The following is a 24620-nucleotide window of genomic DNA, read 5'->3' as shown; positions in this document are numbered from 1 at the left end:
TCCTTTGATCTCCAGGTGGTACTGTGCACGCGTAAAAAATAAACGGGAGTGGCCAGGATGATGTGGAACTTTCAATAAATTGAATTCTAGATAGATTAATTAAGAACGAGAACCGGGTTTATAAAAATTTAAAGCAACGTTTATTGTCTTTACTAATATAATAAAGTTACAATAGAGTAATAATAAGTAAAACAACTATAAAACAAATTTTTCGATTACTTCGGTTAGATGTGGATTTCACTGGTATTGCTTATTTTGACGTCATTATGTTATCTAAGGCTTATCAGTGCGCCAAGAAATTGTACTTGGACGGAATCCACTTTCAGCAAGATACGTATTTACGACGGTTCATGCAGTCATTTCCTTATCTTGATCAAATCCATAATGCGTCATTCCCGTCATACCCTGGTTTACGACCAACCAAGGCTAAACGCATCCTAATTTTAAATAATTTATTAAAGTTGTTAAATAAATAAATTAATATATTTTTCTTATAAAATGGGAAAAGAAGCTAGCTTCCTATCAGCGTTGTATAAACAAAAATTGTCAACTCAAGGTGGATCTAGTTCGTTTTTTTTTTTTTTTTTTTTTTTTTTTTTTTTTTTAATTAACATCTTTATTTAATATAATCCAGGAACAGATCTAATTAAAGCCTTTAACCTAAATGTTTTCTTAAGTAAATAATCTCTTAATTATAAATTATAAATAGTTTTCAACTTAGTATATAGGAGTAGATCAAATTACGACTAGTTTCAAGTAAATAATATATTCATATTAGTCTCTTAGGAGCAGCCCAAAATGTCTTCTTTTGAGCCTGCGAATTGGGATAGCCCCCTGTAATCTCCGGGCTAGACGAGTACGGTGGGCAGTTAGACGGTCGTTGTACCTGCTTGAGAAGAACGATATTTGGTCTTCAACAAGACTCAGGTTTAGGTCATTGTGAAGCGTTTGGCCGCTAACGAACCACTCACAGCCAGTGATTTGTCTTAATGTTTTGTTCTGGACGGTTTGGAAACGTTTTCGGTGGGACGCAGCCGCCACTCCCCAAATTTGGATTCCATATCTCCAAGTTGGTGCGATGATTTGTTGATAAATGTGCCGCTTGCGTCTTAGAGATAGTTTGCTTTTCTTGTTTAGCATCCAGAATAATTGGTTCCGCTTTAGGTTGCACATTTTGACGACTCTGGCAATATGTTCTCGGAAGGTTAGGCGTTTGTCCAGTGTGAGGCCTAGGTATTTCGCCTTAGTCGCTTGCTCTGTGTCCACATTATTAATGTGGACCACCGGAGTTGTTTTTCGGCGTAACGTAAAGCAAACGTTTACGCATTTGCTTTCGTTGATTTTGATATTGTTCGCCGTGGCCCATTTCTCGAATTCGTTGAGGTAGGTTTGCAGCGTTTGTGAAGACTCGGTCTCACTGTTCGAGGAGCTGAGAAAGCAGACGTCGTCAGCGAAGCTGGCCAGCAGCATTTTGCTGTTGTCGTAGGTCATTTCTTCATAGCTTGGCTTGGGGATGTCTGCTGTAAAGATGGAGTACAGTAGCGGTCCTAAGACGCTTCCTTGGGGGACGCCAGCTGCAATGGCAACATTTGCAGAGATTGCGTCTCTGGACTGGACGCAAAAATCTCTGTTTGTGAGGCTAGATCCCTTTCGTAAAATCGAAAACGGTCGCTTTGCCGCTCACATATCGCCATCTCTTTTCCCCTAGCTGAGTAACGGAAATTTTGGGGGACACATCTATATCGTTCTCGCTTGTTTGATATAAAAGTGCAATGTTTACTAAAAACCTATTAAATCAAAAGTCCCAACCATTTTGTGGTTGGGTTGGGTAGTGAATAATGTTTAAAAGGAAATCCTCTAAACTCTGAAATTTTGTTATAAAATAATAGAACCCTCTCTTAGGTTGCCAAGTCTAGTCAGTTAGTTTAAAATTAAGCTAATTTTATTAAGCGAATAAGCTACATAACGTTTTGGAGGACACTTTTTTGTCATTACTAGCTTATAGCTTTATTTTTACTTACAGATTCGACAATAACAAATGGCCACTATCGATGGAAGACCGGCGCAATATGGTATTTCACTTAAACAACTGCGCGAGCTCATGGAGCATCGGGGTCGGGAAGGTGTAAATAAAATTGCGGAATTTGGTGGTATTCATGAACTATGTAAAAAGTTATACACATCTCCCAATGAAGGCAAGTTATGCACACTATAATGTAGACATACGTTTTACAGTTCGTAGTGTATCTTTAGGGTTAAGTGGATCGAAAGCTGACGAAGAGCATAGGCGGGAAACGTTTGGTTCAAACGTAATTCCACCAAAGCCACCAAAAACCTTTTTGACACTAGTCTGGGAGGCTCTTCAAGATGTAACACTTATTATTTTAGAAGTAGCTGCATTAGTATCGCTTGGCCTTTCATTTTATAAACCGGCCGACGAGGATGCGCGTAAGTTCTTTTATTCTTATTAATTAATTGGCATGCAAAGGAATATAGTATTACAAGGCTATGTTTTATTTAACAGCTGTGTTACAGGAGGAAGAGGAACATCATGGTTGGATTGAAGGATTGGCCATTCTTATTTCTGTTATTGTAGTAGTTATAGTAACAGCTTTCAATGATTACTCAAAGGAAAGACAATTCCGAGGTCTGCAAAATCGTATTGAGGGCGAACATAAGTTTTCAGTTATCCGAGGAGGGGAGGTGTGCCAAATTTCAGTTGGAGATATTCTGGTTGGAGATATTGCTCAGGTCAAATATGGAGACTTGTTGCCGGCAGATGGTTGTCTCATTCAAAGTAACGACCTAAAGGTATGTTGTAAGAAAGTAAAGTGTACTAATTCTATATTTTTATTTGTAATATATTATATATTGTATTTTTATTTATAAACTTGTTAAAAAACTTATAATCATTTTGAATGATATTGCTTGTTCTGTAGGTGGACGAATCGTCCTTAACTGGCGAATCCGATCATGTCAAAAAGGGTGCAGACGTTGATCCCATGGTTCTATCAGGCACGCATGTTATGGAAGGAAGCGGTAAAATGGTTGTTACTGCCGTAGGGGTTAACTCCCAAGCAGGCATAATTTTTACGCTTCTTGGCGCCGCAGTTGATGAGCAAGAAGCAGAAATTAAAAAGATGAAAAAGGGTAAGTACGAATAAAGCCAAAGTACTTTAATTTCATATTCAATTCAAACGTTTTTAAAACAAATATAATAATAAAGAAGAACCAACCGGCGTTGCTCTGGTACATTTTAATTCTTGTAAATGTGTATATTATATATTATATATTTATTATTTATTTTCTTTTTTTGTTGCTATTTTTTTATATTCCAAATGTCATATGTGAAATGCATGATGTGAATTGATTGACCCATCATCCTTCATCTACCCAATCAACAATTTGTCAACCAACCTACCAAATATAACCTGCGACCAACACCTACCACAAAAAAACCAACAAATATCTACAAAAATTAATCCAAAATGTAAATGAAACGGAAATTAAAAATGATTGAAAATCATTGTTGAAATTCAGAAGCTAAAAGGGCCAACAAGCAAAAAAGTCTGACAGGTGAATTCTTACGTCGTATTAATAATTATTATTTTGTATTATACATATTTATACACATATGGTGTTTTTTTTAATTGGTACTGGCAGTCTAAAGAATTTTAAATAAAGTTTATTTTCAAGTTTACTTAGCACAGTAATGGCTAGCAGAACTCGACGGAATTGCTGCCGCTCTATTTGAGAACATTAGGGAGCAGCGTGTTTCGCTGACCAAATCACAAAGTCCAATATGTCAATTTGATAAATGTTTATGCTGGCCATCGCTGAGTTAGAACCAATAGTTTTTATTTAGTGAAACAAACATTTTTTAATAAAGTAAAGAAGAAACATCATATTTACAATTTTTTTTAACACAATTGGTAGATGAGTCGATATAGCCAAATTTGTGATTCTAAAAAGTCGTGACTTACATTATTTTAATTATGCCATGCTTACTCTAATTCAGTTACTATCAGTATAGGCGCCATCTGTAAATATATTTATTATAAAATTGCTTAGCATATTAACGGGTATATAGAAGGCGTCACAGTTGACTTTATTGTTCCTTTCTATTATAAGCTTTAACAGAAGTGCCCCTTCGCGTATTTTCCCTAAAAGATAGCTCTTTTAAGCTATTATCACTTTATAATATTTAAAATCAAAAAAGCTACAAGCTGAAAAAAATCCAAATATCCAATATAAAAAGGAATGATTTGTTGAGGTGGGATGAAAATTTTCCTTTCCAAAACATTTTACATTACACAGCCAAAATTTTTCACGAACACTTTCTAGTTTTCGATGATAATAAAATACAAAATTTTCACACTAACTTGTCCTTTTTACGATGTTTACTGACATTTTGAATTATATAGCCCACTTAATTGGACTTATCTTAAATTTTTTCGCTGACACATTTAATACATGGCGGCCTTGCTAAATATTGTCCTCATCTTGAGATTTACCGTCAAATTCCGAAAAATTTCACAATTTCTGTTATATAAAACCGCGTCTAAAAAAATCTTAAATAGAAGTACATTTTTTTTCTTTAAATCTACTGTCTACTGTATACTTTAAATTCGGTTTAAAGCGATTTTACCAGGATATTGGGACCGGCGTTTCATTTTAATATCTAGTCTTTATGTTGTCAAATTAAATATATGTAATGGAAACTGATACTTTGGGAGGGCATCAGCTATATATATTTAAAATTATGCTATATGTCAAGAAGAGAGTATAGTTTACTCTAAGTTTTTTTTTTTACGAAATTTGCGTTAAAGACATTGTTCAAAAGCTTTTTATCAAATGCTGAATAACCCTTGAGATTCTTCAACTTTGGAGTTTGGAAGCTATCAAGCGATAAAAAGCGCATCCCAAAACAAAAACATTGCAATATTAGTTAGGAAAACATATAACATTTTTGGTATTTTGTCAAAAAAAAAACAGCTCCCCAAAGTATATATATATTTTTTTAATCGGTATCAGAAGCCAAGTCGATCTAGAAAAGTATAAGAGCTAGAAAGTTAGTATTTTAGATTTAGATTTCAAATCATTATACGCAGCGCGAGTTTTTTACACCGACGTGCCATGCCCACAAACCGCCCAAAATTGGTTGGCTTTCAGTTTTAGTGCTAGGAAAAAATTGTTAGTGAAATTTGCACTGTTCTTTTCAGTTCCCATTGATCTACCTAAAAAACAGTTTTCCACTCCCACTCTATCGCCAAAATTTGTCACACGGCCGTCATATAATGAAAGGATGTGTAGGTGACGCTTAAAAATCTCGCATTGCCGCTTGTATATTTTTGATTCTCTATCTGAGTTACGGGTATCTATAAGCGAGAGACTCGACTATGGCGTTCTTCCTTGTTATTTATTAAAAATGTTTGTCACAAAAATGTATATAGGCGTGTGGGGGTAAGAGGGGGCCTTAGAAACTTTTTGTGGGCGTCACATCCGTCGACAGTTTGTGCGAGTAAGAGTGGGCGCGGCACGTTAACATCATAAAATAGAGCTACTTGCGAGATCACAGCGCTCACAGGGACAGACCTACATACCTAGATCGACTTGGCTAGTGATGCTGGTAAAGAACATATATACTTAAAAGTTTACATTTCGCCAAGCAATGTTTCATGTAGACAATTTCAGGTATACAAATTTAGAATCTAACATTGTGAAATCAATTAACTTCTGATAAAAACAAAAATACTTCGTAACGGGGTAAGAACAAGAGACGATCGCACCTTTAACATATAACAGTTGTGACGAACATAATTGTAATGTCCACTGAATAAATACCCTTTCTATTTTTGAATAATTCGTCATTTGGCTCTTCTGAACTTTGTCGCATTTTGTTGTAAAGCCTTTCCGGCTATGTGAATAATCGGAATTCACCGTTTTTGGGCGTTAGAGTGGGCGTGGCAAAATTTTTTTGGGTCCAATCGATAGACAAATACATTTTAGCAAAAAAATATTTTCTAGCTTTAAAACTGTGACCACCGAACTTTTGGGCGGGTTGTAGGCGTTAAAGTGGCACGCCCGTGGCACCCTGCTAAAACAAACTTCCGCTGCGCAAAAAGCCAAGGAATCTGCATGCCAAGTCTGAATATTATAGCTTTTATAGTTTCCGAGATCTCAGCGTTCATACGGACGGACGGACAGACGGACATGGCTAGATCGACTCGGCTAGTAATCCTGATCAAGAACATATTTATTTTAAATATACACTTCTTTACAAGCTTATGACGAAATCTATAGCCTCTACAAGAGTATAAGGAGAAGATTGGTTCGCATATATATTTCTTTAAAATCAAACGTGTTAATTTTTTTTTTAAGTTGTTTATGTATGGCATAGCTTATTAAGCCAATTTTAGCTTAATTTAATGTGTGCATATTATAAAAATACTTTTTTCCCACTATTTAGGTGAAAACGACGGTCGCGCCCAAACAAAAGGGACCCAAGCGCTAACTCAACGCCAACCAGTACCAAGCGAAGGAACAAAATCTGAATCTGAGGGAAATCATGTGCCGCAATCCTCCTCGTCGTCAGCAGCTGTAGAAACAGGACATAAGAAGGAAAAATCTGTGCTACAAGCAAAGTTGACAAAACTAGCTATACAGATTGGATATGCTGGGTCTACTATTGCCGTACTTACAGTCATAATTTTGATTATTCAGTTTTGTATTAAGACATTCGTTATTGACGAAAAACCATGGAAGAACACTTATGCCAATAACTTGGTTAAGCATTTGATAATTGGTGTTACAGTATTAGTAGTAGCTGTACCAGAGGGACTTCCTCTGGCCGTTACCCTATCTTTAGCATACTCGGTCAAGAAAATGATGAAGGACAATAATTTAGTTCGCCATTTGGATGCTTGTGAAACAATGGGTAATGCTACTGCCATTTGCTCTGATAAAACCGGAACTCTTACGACCAATCGTATGACTGTTGTACAATCCTACATATGTGAAAAATTATGCAAGGTTTTGCCAACGCTAAGCGACATACCACAGCATGTGGGAAACTTGATTACAATGGGAATATCTGTTAACTCAGCTTATACTTCAAATATAATGGTAATAGTTTTTATTTCATCCCGGTTCGTATTAATATATTTTAAATGTTTTAAAAAAAGAGTGGACACAACCCAGGAGATTTACCAATCCAAGTTGGCAACAAAACCGAGTGTGCTCTCTTGGGCTTTGTCCAGGGCTTAGGTGTGAAGTACCAATCCATTCGAGACGAAATTACAGAGGACAAATTTACCCGCGTGTATACTTTTAACTCCGTTCGGAAGAGTATGGGCACTGTGATTCCCCGACCTAATGGAGGATACCGATTGTATACCAAAGGGGCTTCAGAAATCATAATGAAAAAGTTCGAATCTGTGCTGAAACATAAGAATTTATAACTGTTCATATTAATTGTAGGTGTGCTTTTATCTATGGCCATGAGGGTACCCTGGAAAAGTTTACAAGGGATATGCAGGAGCGTCTAATACGGGAAGTTATTGAACCAATGGCTTGTGACGGTCTGCGCACAATATCTGTGGCGTACCGCGACTTTGTGCCTGGTAAAGCTGCAATTAATGAAGTGCATATTGATGGCGAGCCCAACTGGGACGACGAGGAAAACATTATGACGAATCTTACGTGCCTCTGTGTGGTTGGTATAGAAGATCCAGTTCGTCCCGAAGTACCTGACGCCATTCGTAAATGCCAACGAGCTGGTATAACGGTTCGCATGGTAACTGGAGACAACATCAACACAGCACGATCAATTGCCAGCAAATGTGGTATTTTGCGTCCCAATGACGACTTTCTTATTCTGGAAGGCAAAGAGTTTAACAGGCGTATTCGGGATAGCAATGGAGATGTAAGCTGCCTTAATAAGCTTATTATCTTTTTTAACCTTTTATTTTTTTTTACCAGATCCAACAACATCTTATTGATAAAGTATGGCCAAAATTGAGGGTTTTAGCACGATCATCACCAACCGACAAGTATACGTTGGTTAAAGGTTTGTTTACGCTTCTTTTTTTAAATATTCAAATCTTCCTACACACATTCAATATTTTGAAACAAAAAATGAAAGTTTATATATAGTTTGATGTGTATTTTGGCAGATATTAGAAAAACATTTTTAAAAATGTTTCATCAGTTAGTTAAGCTGTTAAAACAATTATTTTTTCGTTTTTTGATTGGAATGTGTAGGATTTACGCTCCAAAAATGTTCGTATTTTCGGGTCATTTTTTTTATAGATAGAGCTATTATAATGTGTACAAGGTACATGTTATAATTTTTCTTTTATAGTATATTTGAAACTTTAAACACAGCTACAAAATTATTTTGATAAGCTCGATAACATAACGCATGTTTTACACAATCTACTAAGTTACAATTCTGTAATATCTGGTCTGTTTTTTAATTTTTTGGACAAATTAGAGACTTTGTCAGATACTCGAGAAAGTCTACAAAACTAGCTGTTAAATCGGAACAAGACAAAATTAAAATTGTTTTTATTATTATTTCATTGTTATATGTTTCAAGGCATTATTGACAGTACTGTTAGTGAAAACCGAGAAGTGGTGGCTGTAACTGGCGATGGAACAAATGATGGCCCAGCTTTGAAAAAAGCAGACGTTGGATTTGCTATGGGAATTGCCGGAACAGACGTTGCTAAAGAAGCATCTGATATTATATTAACTGACGATAATTTTAGCAGCATTGTAAAAGCTGTAATGTGGGGACGAAACGTATATGACTCCATAGCGAAGTTTTTGCAGTTTCAGTTAACGGTCAATGTCGTCGCTGTAATTGTTGCATTTATTGGTGCGTGCGCCGTGCAAGATTCCCCTCTTAAAGTAAGTTATATTATATTATATATTGTATGCAAGTCTAAGAAACAACACTATAGGCGGTACAGATGTTGTGGGTCAATTTAATAATGGATACACTGGCATCACTTGCTTTAGCAACAGAGTTTCCAACTCCAGATCTATTACTCCGTAAACCCTATGGCCGCACAAAACCCTTAATATCTCGCACAATGATGAAAAACATACTTGGTCAGGCGCTTTATCAGTTGGTAATAATATTTGGACTGCTCTTTGTCGGTAAGTTATATTAATACTTTTTATACCCTTGCAGAGACGTTTTCGAACCCATAAAGTTTATATATTCTTGATCAGCATCACTAGACGAGTCGTTCTCGCAATGTCCGTCTATCGGTCCATTTCTACGCAAACTAGTCTCTCATTTTTTAAACTATCGGGCTAAAACTTTCCAAAAAGTCTTCTTTCTTCTGCAGGTTAAGGAAACGGTCAGAAAAATAATAAAAATAATTATAAAACAAAATTTCTTTAATTATTAGTGAAGCTAGTAACAATCCTTAAATATTGTACATGGTGTTCCTAACATTGATTATTTCTTATAACTGCAAGGGTATACAAACTTTGGGTTCACATCCTTTCTTGTTTTGTAATATACTTGAATGCATTGTAGGCGATTTAATTCTTGATATTGAATCTGGACGTGGACAAGAACTTAATGCTGGACCAACACAGCACTTTACTATTATCTTTAATACATTTGTCATGATGACATTATTTAACGAAATAAACGCAAGAAAAATTCACGGGCAACGTAACGTTATTGAAGGACTTCTTACAAATCCCATATTTTACACCATATGGATCTTCACTATGATATCACAGGTACGCTTCATTGAAAAAAACGTTAAATTTTGGTCTATGTATCTATTATAAATATTTTAAGGTGTTAATAATTCAATATGGAAAAATGGCTTTCTCGACCAAGGCTTTGTCTTTAGATCAGTGGCTCTGGTGTATATTTTTTGGAATCGGTACTCTTGTCTGGGGTCAGCTGATTACCTCAGTGCCTACCAGAAAATTACCAAAAATATTATCGTGAGTAAATGTTTAACGTTATTACGCTTACAAATACGCACTTATAAATAAATGGATATTGACTTATGCTCAAATTTATTTGCGTGCATTATATCAGTCTAAAATTAAGTGCTGGTTAGCTCTAAGACTCTAGGCTCTAGCTAATTAAATTATAAATATCTATTTTCTGGTTACTGCTGGAGGCTATCAACTTTATACTTTATAAAAATTAATTTTAAAATGCATGTATTTTAAATATATAATTATGTTTATATGTTATATAAATATGTTTTGCAGTCAAAATAAACTATTTGTTCAACAGACTTTATTCGTACAAATAATTATGACGGATATAAGATACTTTTTTTATACTATGATAAAATAAAAAAATATTCAACATTGTTAGAAGGAAAGATTTATTTAGATATTTTAAGTTCTTAACCGAATGTAAGTATGTATAAGTATGTTAAAATTATTTAATTCAAAAAATTTCAGTATGTCAGGTCTCAGAAACAGTATCAAAAGCAAAAACACGACTTAAAACCGCCCACATACTAGCCTTTGAATGTATACCAACAAGACTATAAATTCTATAGGCGCACGGGGTTTTGGTTGCATTTTAATATGGTGTGAGAAAACACGCTTAATTTCTTGAATTTTAAAGAACTGTTTGCCGTTTCTGTCAGCAAAAGGTCAAAGATTACCCGATCTTTTCGTTTCGTTAATTCAAGGAGTTTAAGTAAAGAGAGTATCTTAAGATAAATAAAATAAAACACTTAAAAATTAAGGGTATCAGCGCATAGCCCAACCGTAAGAGCTACAACTGTCAAATGTAGGGGGCCGATGTGCCCCTTCGGTAGCCCCAAATCTCTTGCAGTGGTTTAAAAATCTGCAAAGTAGAGGAGACGTTTGATTAGCATCACCGTTGTTAGTATACCTTTCTACACAGTTTCCGAGCTCAGATATTTAGCAGATAAAGCTATTATTGAAAAAGATATTGACGTGAAAATGACCGACCCAAATACCACCTTCTATAGGTCTCATAGGAACGATCGGGTGAAATTTGAAAAACAAAGCTTAAAGCTATTTTTGACTGCCTAATGTATACCGAGATACAAAATTGGAAAATCGTTCTTTTGTTATGCACACCTTGATTAGATTAAAAGCATTTCCTTAATATTATATATATATTTTATTTAAGTCATAAAAAACTTCTGCCTGCCAAAAATAGCTTTTTGGTTAAAACTTGCCAGAATAATCAAAATAGCATTTCGTACCAATTTATTCGATCTTTAAGTTTTGTTAAGAGTCTTTTAAATCCGATTTTTACAAAATCATTTTCAAGACACATTTCTTCCAAAATTATAGGTCTTTTGTTTTGGGCTAACAGAAATAGAATTGGATTATAATAAAGTCGATCGACAAAGAAATTATTATGAAACAAAACATTAAAGACCTCAACAAATCTATTCTTTTGTAAATGATTTGTTTTATATGTACTTATGTAAACTTCAGTTTGGAACTTTGATTGTTCAAACGGGGTTTTTCCTCGTTTTTACGGTATTTTACAGCCGATTTGCAGTTATAGAAAAATTATATTTCTAATATTGTTTGGTTCATGGGCTTAAGTTACTTGTCTAATTATGTTGGGAATATAAAACAATGTATCCTTTAATTATTTACATAGGCGTAGCATAAGGCCACATTAGCTATAGCTTCAATTAAAATATAGGTATTTGAAAATTTTCAATTACCTCCTAACCTGAGAATATATAAATAAATAAAAACAACGTAAATAAATAAGCGAAATCTAAAAAAAATATGAAGCAATGTCAAGATGTAATTAACTCGTAATATAATTTACGTGAAAATGTGTCCCGTGATGAAAAGTTCTCCAGTTTCAAATTTTGTAGTGTTTGGTATTTTGCCAAAAAAAAGTTTTGGATTTGTCGATCTGTGAAATTTGAACAAAAGGTGTTTACCCCATTTCGTATTTCTTAAGCATTAGGTGTACCCATTCGTTGCATCTACTGCCGCTATTATGTTTGGAAAAGTTTTCTTTACTGTTATATAACCTTATACATAAAAGGTTGGTTTTCTTTAAATTATAAAAAATTCCTATCGGGGGTGTCACAGAAATCTTTTTCGACCAAATTCCGTTGTTTCTTACGTACATTAAGGCACTAAACCAAACGTGTTTGTTGGTTAAAGTTGGTTTAAAAACAGTCAATGAATGTTGAATTCCGACATTTGATAGAACTTAGTTACAGTCTACTAATTCATAAAGTGTTAGGAAACTTGGAAGTAAGTCTCGTAAGTTTAGCATTTAAAAAAAAAAAATATGGAATCCTCCGTTTTTTTTCATTTTCTATTTTTAGTTAAATATAAAAAACAGTGCAAATGCTAAAGGGAATATTCCGTCGTTTCCTACTCAGCCTATTTATAAAACCTTTTAATGTTTTAGATGGGGTCGCGGCCATCCAGAGGAGTACACGGATGCCATGAACTTGGGCGAGGAACGTTTTGATTCAATTGATTCTGATAAGAAGCCAAGGGCTGGGCAAATCCTATGGATTCGTGGACTTACGCGCTTGCAAACTCAAGTAAGTGTTTTGCCGGAAATAAAATTTACATGCAATTAAATAGTAAAAGTGAAAAGTTTTGAAAAAGAGGATCAAAATTATTTTATCATGTCTGTTAAAATTTTTATATTGTTATTGTGCTATGATTTATATTCTCAATTTCATATTTATATACATTAATCACAATTATTACATAACATTGGTGTTTATATGCCACCCAATTCATATTTACACAGAGGTATATGTTGATTAATTTTATTTAGACGCTGACAATAAATTTTGCAGGCATTCTGTTTTAGTTTAGAGGTTTATTTTCCGATATATCCAGCGAATATATATTTAATGTATGTAGGTCGGCAGGAACTAATACAATCAAACATTCAGAATTTAACAATTTGTATTCTTGGTACAAAACATGAACATTTCGGACAAAAATTTATGAGTTTTTGAAATTAGGACTATTAATTCTTTGACAACGATCGACGTGTTTATTTATTCAATTAAATTGGAATTATTAATTTTGATAATACTGGTCTTCATAATTTTTGTTTTTGTCAGTAGGTATACTGGACACACGTCACGTAAATTAAATATATATTTTGTTATAAATATTTATATAAATATAAATATAATATATTATATATATAATATATTTATATAAATATATATATTTTTTTAATATAAATATCTATAATTTATAAATATATATATTTGTGTATAATTTATTATATATACATATAAGAGGCATGAAAGTTGTTTTAATTTAAAGTTTGTTGATCAAGTGAAATTTTTTTATTATAAACGCAATTTTCGGCTTGCCGAAGGTCACGTCTTTACGATGTTTAATAAGTAAAAGTGAACTACATGTATGTAAATATGCTGCAAGGAAAGCAGTTGCAATTAGATAGGCATACGTAGTAAGCAATTGTTATTTCTTTCTATCGTCATTTTTACCAATATTTTCGTCGATTTATTTTAAAGTAGAACTAGCCGAGTTTGGTGTGAAGCCAAAGCCAATATTGCCCTTATTCTTCCAGTTAAATCTTTCAACTCTTTCTCTTACTTTATCTGTCTTCCTGTTTCTCGTACACAATCATTTTTACTGACATTTTGCAGTTCAAATGTTATTCGAACATGAATTCGGGGAAACTTTTCGAAATAATGCTGATTTTTTATACGAAATTACGGAAATAATACCTTCCCTAAATATGTAGCAGTTTGTTTTATGTGTAGCATTTTACAATTAACTGAATCTAAAAAAACAAATGCCCGAAACAACAAACAATCGACTATAAGCGGCTTAATGCACATTTTCGAATACTGACATCTCACTGTTGTACCCCTTTTGAATAGCTAATCCCAGCCTTTAATATTCTAACTTGTACACAAGTGCATAATTATTTTCGATAAATTTAATGTCTCAAATCTTAACTAGTTTATCAAATCTTTCCCCCTTATTTACGATTGATCTATACAAAATACAAATTTTTGTATTTTTCCGAAATACTCTTTTCTTCTTAATTTGTGTTGATACCAAATAAGATTTTATAGAATGGAACTGGTTTGATTAAAAGATGCATGTTGTTTTTCCATGAAAAGGAAAAATTGTGACACCTCTTAATTTAATAAAAAATTCTTTTCTGTATTCGGAATACCTAAACTGTATATAATTTCTTTAGTCCTGTATTTTACTTTGTATTTAATCACCTTTAGCCAGAATTTTAATGTTTTGTATCTTAACACTAAATAAGTTAAAAACTTTAGTACAGGTTCTGATGATAGCTAGCTAAAAAATCTCACAATTAAAGATATATCTTATAATTCAAAAAAAAAAAAACATGCTAAAAGAAACTGATTTCCAATTAAACAAATAGGACTTAAAAAAATGTAGAGACCAAATTTAAAAAGGTATTATTTTGTTACTGTGTATAGCTACTTTTGACAAGTCCCTATTACTTTTATCCAACTGTAAGACTGTGCGACCGAACTCCATTTTAAAAGTGTAAATTTTTGTTTTTGTGGTTTTATCTAAATTGGTATTATTTATATATGCCGATGTGTTTATAACCTTGTAGTGCACTTCATGTCCTCATAGCTCCTCAGAAAATTCGCTGGCTACTTTTCAAACTGACCACCTTTTATTTTTTAATTGTCAAAATTACCATACTTACTTTATATTAAAAAATTTCAAAGTAAAAAACTATCGAAAACTACGAAGCTATTTGTTTTTAAATATTTATTCCTAAGGAACCAAAAAATTTAGAGCGCTAATTAAGATCGTTCCAAATTATTTACTAATTGCACTGGAAATAATTTGGAACAAACAAACATCGTTTCAAGGAATTGTATCTATGACCCTTTAAATCGAAAAATGAACGAAATCTATAATTAAATATGAAAAATGAAATATGCAAACATAAAGATACTACGACAGATTTTAGCTTGGTATGTTTTTTTTTACATCAATGTGAAATTTATGAAATGAAAACAGTAATGTTTGACTTTTGGACCAGACTTAATAAAATTAATAAAAAGCCACATTTTTTATGTATGTTTAAATTTTATATTTATTTCGTTTTTTGTTCATCTCTTGATTTTTAAGACCATAAGTAACATTTCTAGAAAGGGTATTTACCTTTTTTTGTCTTTCTGTGTCATACCTAGATAATTGCTGAAGACACGATTAGATTAAAAAATATAGCCATAAATAAACAATACTGATATTTAAAACAATATATATGTTATACTATTACTAACTGAATTATGATTCCCTTTTCAACGGTAATAATAAATATATAAATGTTGGTCTGAAGTAAATGTTATCAAAGTTTATAAAAACTTGGAGCCGTTTGCGAACCAGAGAAAACGCATTCGGTAATTTTGAAACCGTATGCAAGCAAGACTCAACTGGGTTGCAATCGGCTGTTTATGGAAAACATTTTAAATTGTTTTCAAAAAAAGCCACTTATAATGTTTGTACACCAATACTCTAATCAATTTATTAAACATGATCATTTTATATGAATAGTACTCACAATTGTCATTAAACCACGATGATAAATCGCTTTATTTGTTCATTCATTATTCATATACTCATTATAAATTGCTTATTGTGTTCTGATTTTTATTGTTATTGAAAATGTTTTTAAAAAACCTTGATAAAGTATTTTACACACATTGATAAATATATCTGAAGCAATTAGCTTTTCGATGTCTGATTGTACATAAAAAATGTTCCCAGTCGGAATTGAACTATGCCCGAGAAGTTCTGCAATTGAGCACCAATTGCGGAATTACGTTTTTTTATACACCAACACAACCAAAGATTTATACGGACAACGCACAATAGGAAAATCGAAAATGCGCAATCATATTTTCGATTATCGTAAATTTATATGAAAGTTAACTTATTTTTCTGTCAAAATGAAAATAAACAAACATATTAAAGTTATAAAATTCAGTTGTTTTCTATTCATTATAATAGCATAATGAAATAACAGGTTGAGCAAAGAACAAGTTTTATTTATTATAAAAAAATAGTCACAGGTATGGACCCTGTTTGTGAACAAAGTAGGAAATACCATTTGAAAAAATCCAAAATATTCTAAGAAACTTTAATGGTTCTTTAACCATTTCATAAAGTTAAAATTTTCTGTAAATGTTAAATTTAGTCAATCAAGTTAACTTTTGTGACAAAGAGTTTAGAAGTTTTTTTTTTAATTTTAAATGCTGTTTACAAACTAAATTTAGAAACCTTTAGAAACCATTTGATTGAAAAGAAACTTAGGTTTTATTTTTAAAATTTTTTAACAATCTTCTCATTTATTTTAAATTAAATAAATGCCATTTTATGCATGGTACAAGTATTTTTCCGAGACGTCCGAGTGAGCATGTCTTCCGGCGGGAAAGACGCAAGTCGCAATTTTCAGACGAAAAAAAAAACAAACAAATTTTTTTAATTTTAATGGTGTAGCTTCTTGTTTACCTAAAATATTAAGCAAAAAGTGGGAAACTCCACCACTTTTTTTTTAAATTGAAGCTAGAAAGGTCGTTAGTATTGGCAACCCAAAGGTTTTGTACCCTTGCATACTATACAAAACAATCATAATAGCACCATGTTAAATTTTTTAAGGATTGTTGCTAGCTTCACAGATATATATATACTTTTTTTTATAATTTTGGCTATGTCCGATTTTTATTAAATTCAAAATTCTTAAAAATACATAAAATTATATTCCCAATAGTATACGTTAATATGTCAGAATACACTGAAGCTATAATTTGTTTCATAGTATTTCCCCACAATTTTCCGATCGATCCTATGGCAGCTGTATGATATAGTCGTCCAATATTGATAAAGTTAAAAAATTTTATTCTCTGGCGTAGGAGGTTATATGGTAAACAAAACCTAAAATTAAATTTTTTTTACTATTTTTTTCGATTATTCCTATGGAGGCTTTAAGATACTCCCTACAAAAGAAAGAAGACTCTTGGGAAAGTTTCATCCCGAAACCGTGGGAAACCGTGGAACAGAAGGACAAGGCTAGATCAATATATATATTTTATGGGGTCGGAAACGTTTCCTGATTGCGTTGCAAATTTCTGACTGAAATCATTATAGTATAAAATAGTAATTTTTTTAAGGTCAATAGTCAATAGTCCCGCCAATTGGGCGTAAAGACGAAAAACCGAGAAATCTCACGTCAAAGTTTTGCGGCCGCTTGTATACCTCTCTTGGTAATACTTGGATTTTCCATCCGAGATTTTTTAAGCCAAAAGTTGTTCAAATCGTCTTTCTATACAAATTACAAATCATGTTTAGAATTAATATTTTGTAAAAGTGATTATGGTATTCGTTGGTATTGCCAAAATGACACGCCCATATGTGAAATATGCCAAACATTTTATACTTTAGACAATTCATAACAAAGTTTAACGAATTAAAGCTTCAGCTGATAGGTGCGGGGACAGTCGCTTTGTTGATCATATTTTTAAAGTGCTGATGCTGAAAGTGTCACTCCAATTCCAAAAACTAAAATATATATTGTGGGCGTTAGAAACAAACTGAAACAAACTGCGCTGCGCAGAAAGCCCAGAAATCTGCATGCCAAGTTTGAATATTCTAGCCTTTATAGTTTCCGAGATCATAGCGTTCATACAGACAGACGGACATGGTAAAGAATATATACACTTTATGAAAAATATAGATACTTTATGAAAAAATATTGAAAACAGTTTGAGATGTAGTGCGTTCGCATTTTTGGGTGAAGAATACAAGTTATCCTATACTTTTTACCACGTTGACAACTCGATAACGGGTAAAAAAAAGGATAATGGTTATCGAAAACAAAAAATATACTTTACTTTTTTCCTTTACCTATGTTCATGAATTTACTCCTTTCTATTCTGTTTTCCTATTTTATAGCAAAACAATCAAGTTTTGTGTTTGTACAGTGGTATGCCGCTTTGAAGTAGTGATTGTCTAGGTTAATTCTGCCTTGGCATGATCAGTACCTCCACCCTCCGCTAGGCTACCGCACCGAAGAATTTTATTTTATTTGTAGCATAGTACGGGTATCGAGTGCCTCGTTTATAGCGATTCTTCTTGCGTTATTAAATTTTTTGTCAATGCCGTATATAGCAGGATATGGTCAGTGGTGGTAGATAACAATGTAAGTCGCAAAGTGTACAAATGTAACCAATGTAAACACCAATGCTTCTTCCCCTCTTAACGGGTATCTTTGGTCAAGGCATTTAACTACAGCGTTCTGCCTTGAATATTAAATAAATTTTTCAATTAATACTGGAATCTAAAATAAGTTTAAGTCTCATTTATTTAGTTCTCTTTCTGTTAACGAGGTAAAAATGTAGTGACGATAGTGACGACAAAAAAAGTTGAGACATCAACTTTTGTGATGAAAATATAGTATACGATCTACTGAATAAATACACTTTCTACAATTTTAACATTCCGCTCCCTGCAATTTAATATGCCTATTTATATGTATAGCTTGATATCAAAAATGTTGATAGCTGAAGGTGCGATCGTTACTATATTCAAAAGTTTTTGTTTTAAAAAGAAATCTACATGATTTCATGAGTTCATACACTTTCCCAAAATTCGTTGGATTATAGTTTCATATGCGGAACTGTTTATAAGATTTTACATGATTGCAAGACCCGAAAGTAGAGTATGGATACGCACAAAAACAATGCTCAGGCAGTGTAAAATGTTTTGAACTAATAAATGAGCCAAAATTTTTAAACGGTGGTATTTAGGTGTACAAAGCATTTTAAAAAATCTTTCTAATATCATATAGCATAAGCCTGTGGCTGTAGTGGTTCCCAGTTTACGGGGGTACGAAATGTACCTTTTTACTGTTTTATCGCCAAACTAGCTAGTTTTTATAAAAGTAATAGAATTAATATTTCTTATATTGAGCTGTTCAACATCGTCAGAATGTTCAGGGCTCTAAAATAACGCTTTGGGACAAACTGACAAAAACATTTAATTTTTATTTTGAGAAGTCCTCCAAAATCTTGTTTTGCGTATTACTTTTGAACGGAGCATCCGATTTTTAAAGTATTTTGACGCGTATTTTAAGTGAGAACACAACTAGGTGAATAGCGGGGGGTGCGCTTCGTCACTGGATTAATGAGTATTTCGCGTGGGGAAATATAAGCTATTGCAGTTGTTACATAGAGCTCAATAAGGTTCATGTTGGGCGAAATTGGACCTCAATAAAGGCAAGCGCAATCGAGATGTAAATCTTGAACGGTTAAAACGATGTAAAAAAGAAGTATTTGTTGTTGTTTATGTATGCATCAAAAAGATACCAGCCTAAATAATGTATGAAAAGTAAGGTAATATTAAGAATATTGGATAACTCTTTCATAAATAATATACAAATTATAGATAACTCTTTCATAAACCAAGGAATTAGTAGAGTAAGTTGACTGGAAAAAAGTCTCAAATAACTTCGAATTTTCAAGAGCAGACGTTTTATAATACCCTTGCAAAGGGTATTATGATTTCAATCAAAAGTTTGCGACGCCGTCAAGGAGACATTTTCCGACTTAATAAAGTAAATAACTTTTTGACCATCATCTCTAAACGAGTTTATCGAGCAATGTCCGTCCGTCCGTCCGATTTTACGCGACCTAGTCTCTTAGTTTTGAAGTTATCGGGCTAAAACTTTTCAAAAAGTCTTTTTTCTTTTGCAGGTAGTATATAGTTCGGAACTATCCAGTTTTCGAATGAATTTTGAATTTTATCAAAATCGGAAGAATATATCATATATGTAGCTGCCATAGTTCCTATCGGAAAATTTGTAGAAAATATTATGAAACAAATTTAAGCTTCGGTGTTTTTTGACATATAATCATATTCTATTGAGAATGTAATTTTCTGTATTTTTAAGAATTTTAAATGAAAGTTAATAAAAATCGGACAATTTTAACATATAGTTGTCAAAGAAACAGTCAGAAAAATAATGAAATAATTATTAAAAAAATGTGTTTTTAATATTACTCAAGCTAGCAACAATGCTTAAAAATGTAACAAGCTTCGGCTTGTCGAAGTTAAATTCCTCTCTCGTTTTTATTAAAATATCAAAGAAATGGCGAAAATGTGTTCGAGCTCTGCTTGTTCAAGTTTTTATGTCCAAAGTTAAAACATAGTACTTCGTAGAAAAGTTGTGACACTTTAATTGAATACTTCGAACTCATATTGTCCGTCTGTCTGTGTGAACGCTGTGATCTTGGAAAGTATAGAGGGTTAAGATTTTATAATTTTATAAACAGAGAAAATTTTGTTACACGAGCATGACACGCGTATGCTGGCGACTTACAAATTCGTTTCTAAACATATATATGCTTTCGAACGAATTTCTAAAAAAAAATGCCCTTTAGGTAAGTCGCAGCGTTTTGTTTTTAAAGAGCTAGGCCAAGTTTGCTTTGTGTTATTTGGTTTTAATTTATAAGTTCGTGTAACTGTTTTTTAACATACTTCAAATGTATTCACACTTGCCAGGTAGCTTACAGTCTGCGGAAATTAATATTAAAAATGTCGCAAAAATAAATTGGCCTAATCCTATATCTTGTCTTGTACTTTTAAGTTAAACTTGAAACATTGCTTCCACTTACAGAGGTTCAAGCATTGCTAATTAATTCATATTTGCACTAATTCCTTTTAAAACATTCGTCGATTGATTTAAGTGTCAGTTTTCTATGAAACGAAGCATTCAACTAGCATGATTTTTGAATATTTGACATTGTTGATAGTAGTTTTAACACTCCAAGACTTTCGGATTTTTCATTGGTGCCAGAATACAGGCCTCATAGCACTGACCATAAAAAAAGCAATCGTCCCTTAAGTCTAGCATGAACATTTATAGGTCAAACATTTACATGCAGTGGTGCCCACACTCATACAATGAAATATAAGTTTTGTACTTGTGTGCGTAAATGTAAGACTTCTAGCAAAGCTACGCTGCCTACCAAACACTCAATTTTACTGACATGATGTATGTAGTGAACTTCTGTACAATATAAATAAATTCTAAAAAGCTTTGAAGATTATATATATTAGTAAATTAACTGAGGCTTTTCATGAATCTTAATTGAAATAAAAAACATTTCAAGGCGAACTTTTACTTAAGAATGCTACCGAAGTTCCCTCAAGCCTTCATACCTCACCGTATTCACTGTGTCAAGCTTCAGTGTTTAATAAAAAAATCTTAAAACAACCCGTAAAAAATGCACTTTTGCTGCATTGCTTTATTGTATCTGTATTTTTACAGTATTTTTGAATAAAAACACGACACTTTAAGGAACAAAATTATTAAGAATTCGCTGTCCATCAAAGATAAAAACTCGTAAAGGCGGTTGTAGTTGGTTTTATTATGGTTTTATTATAACTTTTTATTAATAATTAATATTACACTGGGGAGTAGACTACATATTTGTTTTTATTGCAGAGAGTAAAGAGTTTTTTTATTGTAAATATATATATGCTGCAGTACACAATCCACAAAATGTTTATTTGAGCGACTTGCAAGGTATAATGCAAAACATTCTAACATTATTTAATATTTTTCGTCCTTTCAATATGCTAATTGCTAATCCATTCCCGATTGAATCAACCTATAACCTATAAAAATTATTATAATATCCAATTATATAACTATAAAATAATATTGATAAAATATATAAATATAAACATACAAAATAAACAATAATCTTTGTACGTATGACCTATGTCATAAACATCATTAACTGCAATTGAAAACTCACGCGCAAACTCAACAAACGACCAGATTTCAGTACCGGTAAGAATTGTACATCATTTAATGTATTGGCAGCTAGACATTCTTTCGTTATACAAAAAACACAGTCATCTTTTATAATTGAATTTTTGGTTAAATTTTTCTAAATTAATACTCGTTTACACTCGCACCCTGACATCGACGAGACTTTACTTTGTTCCCCTTAACTAAATATGCATCAATTGACACCCATTATAGGAGTAGACCGTTAAAAATTTATATATGCAAATTGTATATATGACGAAAAGAAAGTTATTTGTTTATTGTTTATATATGTCTTCGTTTGCTACTGTAAATAGTTAGATTTTATGTTTTTTAAAGCAACTTATTTTTAGACATACTCACAAATATCTTCTTAAAAGGCAATACTACCACGTGCAATTCATGTATAAGTATTTAGGGGAAGGTTGATATTTAAGGATCTAACTCAGCAAAATTAATAATCTGGAAAGGACATAGTTTAAAAATGTCCAAAGCATTACTCGCCTTACTCGGCTTACCTAACTTCTTTAAAAAATGTTTTTTTTGTTTATCTGTCGAAAGTGCTGTTCGCATTGTAAAGCAAACTTTCTTTTCTGGGTAATAGCAAAATCGAATAGAGTGCTAATTCTGTTATTTCTTAATATAACATTTTAGCAGTTACGAGTGTGATATGTAGAGCATATTCGTTAGAAAACATTAATGTGTAAGATTGTTAATAAGGAAACTTAACTTTACGTGTTGTATGGTATACTTTAAATTTTTTACAACCATTCTGGATGTAGTCGAAAGATGTACAGAAAGGAGGGACTCGTCATCGCGCCCAGATCAGAATCCAGAAAGCGACAACCCGAAACGTGCATAAAGGTGCGCGCACACTGGTCCGGTGCGGTTCGGTGCTGAGCGGCAACGCGCGGCGCGGCATGTCATGGTTTTCACCGCCTAGAGAAGTTTGCAGTTAATTTAAAAAAATTTAAATTCCAAGAAAAAATAATACAAAGATGTCGAATTTGAAATCGTATGTACCGAATAGAGTACATTTGCCATGACGACTTCGGATGAGAGTGCATTCCTCTAGCGCCGCACAGTACCGCCCCAGTGTGCGCGCACCTTAAAAGTGCAAGTATATAAAGCTGATACTTTAAAAAGCAATTTACAAAAATACTGTTCTTAAGCTCTTCGTAAAACAAAAGTTATTTCTCTTTTCTGCGTGTATACATTAAACTACATTTGTAAGGTTAGAAGACTTTAAAATAAGGTGTACTTGCATTGCCCTAAGCTACTGAACTGTGCATACAGACATATGTATGCAGTTAGAAAGGATTATAAAATAAGCTTTTTAGGCAGGCTGAACTAAATGCGTCTAATTACAATAGTATAGCAAGTACTTTAACTTTTACTTTTTTGTTGTATTCCTCAAAAGCGACTATATTTCTATGTTAATTTGGAAGTGTGCAGTCATTTTGTTTTTTTTTACTTTTCACAACATAAAACCCATGTATAAGCTTTGCCACCTTTATAATGTTGCATGAGCATACAAATGTTAACATTCACTAAATTTAATTCAATTACAAGTGTTTTTATTAATCCTAAAAAATGTGTGGTATATTATCTTGGTATTTACTGTTTTTAAGCCTTAGACAGAAGCAACATGTCAAATACATAACATATAAAGACAATGACGTTAGAACGCTATATTTGAGTGCAACGACTATTGTTTACCCATAAATCTGCTTAAAAATGTAACTAAACGCATTTAACTTAATTAATTTAACTTAAAGGCAGCTTTTCTCATAACAAACAAAAAATAACATTTTAATGAGCTCCTATAAACTTAAATCATTATACCCGCTACTCGTAGAGTAAAAGGGTGTACTAGATTTGTCAGAAAGTATGTAACCGGTAAAAATAAGCTTTTCCCCATAAAGTATATATATTCTTGATCAGGATCACTAGCCGAGTCGATCTAACCATGTCCGTCTGCGCGTCAGTCCGTGTGATCGCTGAGATCTCGAAAACTATAAGAGCTAGAAAATTCATACTTCACATACAGATTTCTGGGCTTCTTACGCAGCGCAAGTTTGTTCTAGCGGGGTGCCACGCCTACTATAATGCCCACTGTGGCGCCTACAGCTTTTATGAGAGAAACGAAATTTTAACTTAAATGTATTTGTCTCTCTAAGACCACAAATGGCCAAAACACTTAAATCTGTTTGCCAACCACATACCATCTACTGGAAAGGGCGGTAGGTGGCGCCTTAAAATATAGATTTTCTGCTTATATATCTTCATTAACCTTTTGCTCCCTTAAGCTGAGTAAACCTTAATAAGGTTTAAAATGAATTCCTGTAAAAATCATTATAAAAAACGCGATTGGTAGTTTACCTCAATGGTGGTTCGGAGAAGTGTTCACTGAAAAAAAAATTTTATACAAAAATAAAAAAAATTCTTTAATGATTTTTGCAGGAACTCATTTGGAACCACAATTACGTTTATAGGAACTCATTTACAAATGAAAGCACCCTTGTTTTTTTGTAGCAATTTTGGGAATTTATGAAATGCAATTACAAGAGATCCATGGCTGACCGCCAAGTTATGAAAAGGTTAAAATATTCTTTATCCTAAGTAAAAGAAAATACAAGCAACAAAGTAAAATTTTTTGTAAGTAATTATTTTATTATTTACCTGATCGTTTATTTGACAGTAAGATGCAAGAGTCGTCTGATTTTTATTAAATTTATTTTTAAATTCATAAGGGTACATAAGAGTAATAGTT

At 32.7% G+C, this 24620-nt stretch overlaps 1 protein-coding gene across 10 annotated transcripts in view; it reads left to right on the top strand.

Moving 5' to 3' along the window:
- Positions 1-24620, top strand: part of LOC108035728 (plasma membrane calcium-transporting ATPase 1) — a 37950-nt gene that overhangs the window by 3737 nt on the left and 9593 nt on the right. For 5 of the 10 annotated variants that reach the window (XR_006367455.2, XM_017111510.3, XM_017111483.3 and 2 more), the window contains exons 2-15: positions 2024-2195; positions 2254-2448; positions 2525-2811; positions 2940-3150; positions 3541-3576; positions 6470-7125; positions 7185-7426; positions 7480-7924; positions 7981-8068; positions 8600-8913; positions 8967-9165; positions 9554-9765; positions 9827-9978; positions 12422-12560. Coding sequence is in view for 9 of the 10 variants with exons in the window: in XM_017111510.3 (XP_016966999.1) it covers positions 2039-2195; positions 2254-2448; positions 2525-2811; positions 2940-3150; positions 3541-3576; positions 6470-7125; positions 7185-7426; positions 7480-7924; positions 7981-8068; positions 8600-8913; positions 8967-9165; positions 9554-9765; positions 9827-9978; positions 12422-12560 (3333 nt within the window). In the remaining variant the exon portion in view is untranslated. Of the gene's footprint in view, positions 1-2019; positions 2196-2253; positions 2449-2524; positions 2812-2939; positions 3151-3540; positions 3577-6469; positions 7126-7184; positions 7427-7479; positions 7925-7980; positions 8069-8599; positions 8914-8966; positions 9166-9553; positions 9766-9826; positions 9979-12421; positions 12561-21856; positions 21869-24620 lie in introns of those variants that run through there. The other 5 variants (XM_017111491.3, XM_050887027.1, XM_017111475.3 and 2 more) reach the window with 4 other exon arrangements.

This window comes from Drosophila biarmipes, chromosome 4, assembly GCF_025231255.1.
Source record: "Drosophila biarmipes strain raj3 chromosome 4, RU_DBia_V1.1, whole genome shotgun sequence".
Classification (NCBI taxonomy): domain Eukaryota; kingdom Metazoa; phylum Arthropoda; class Insecta; order Diptera; family Drosophilidae; genus Drosophila; species Drosophila biarmipes.
This window is presented reverse-complemented; position numbering and strand designations above follow the sequence as displayed.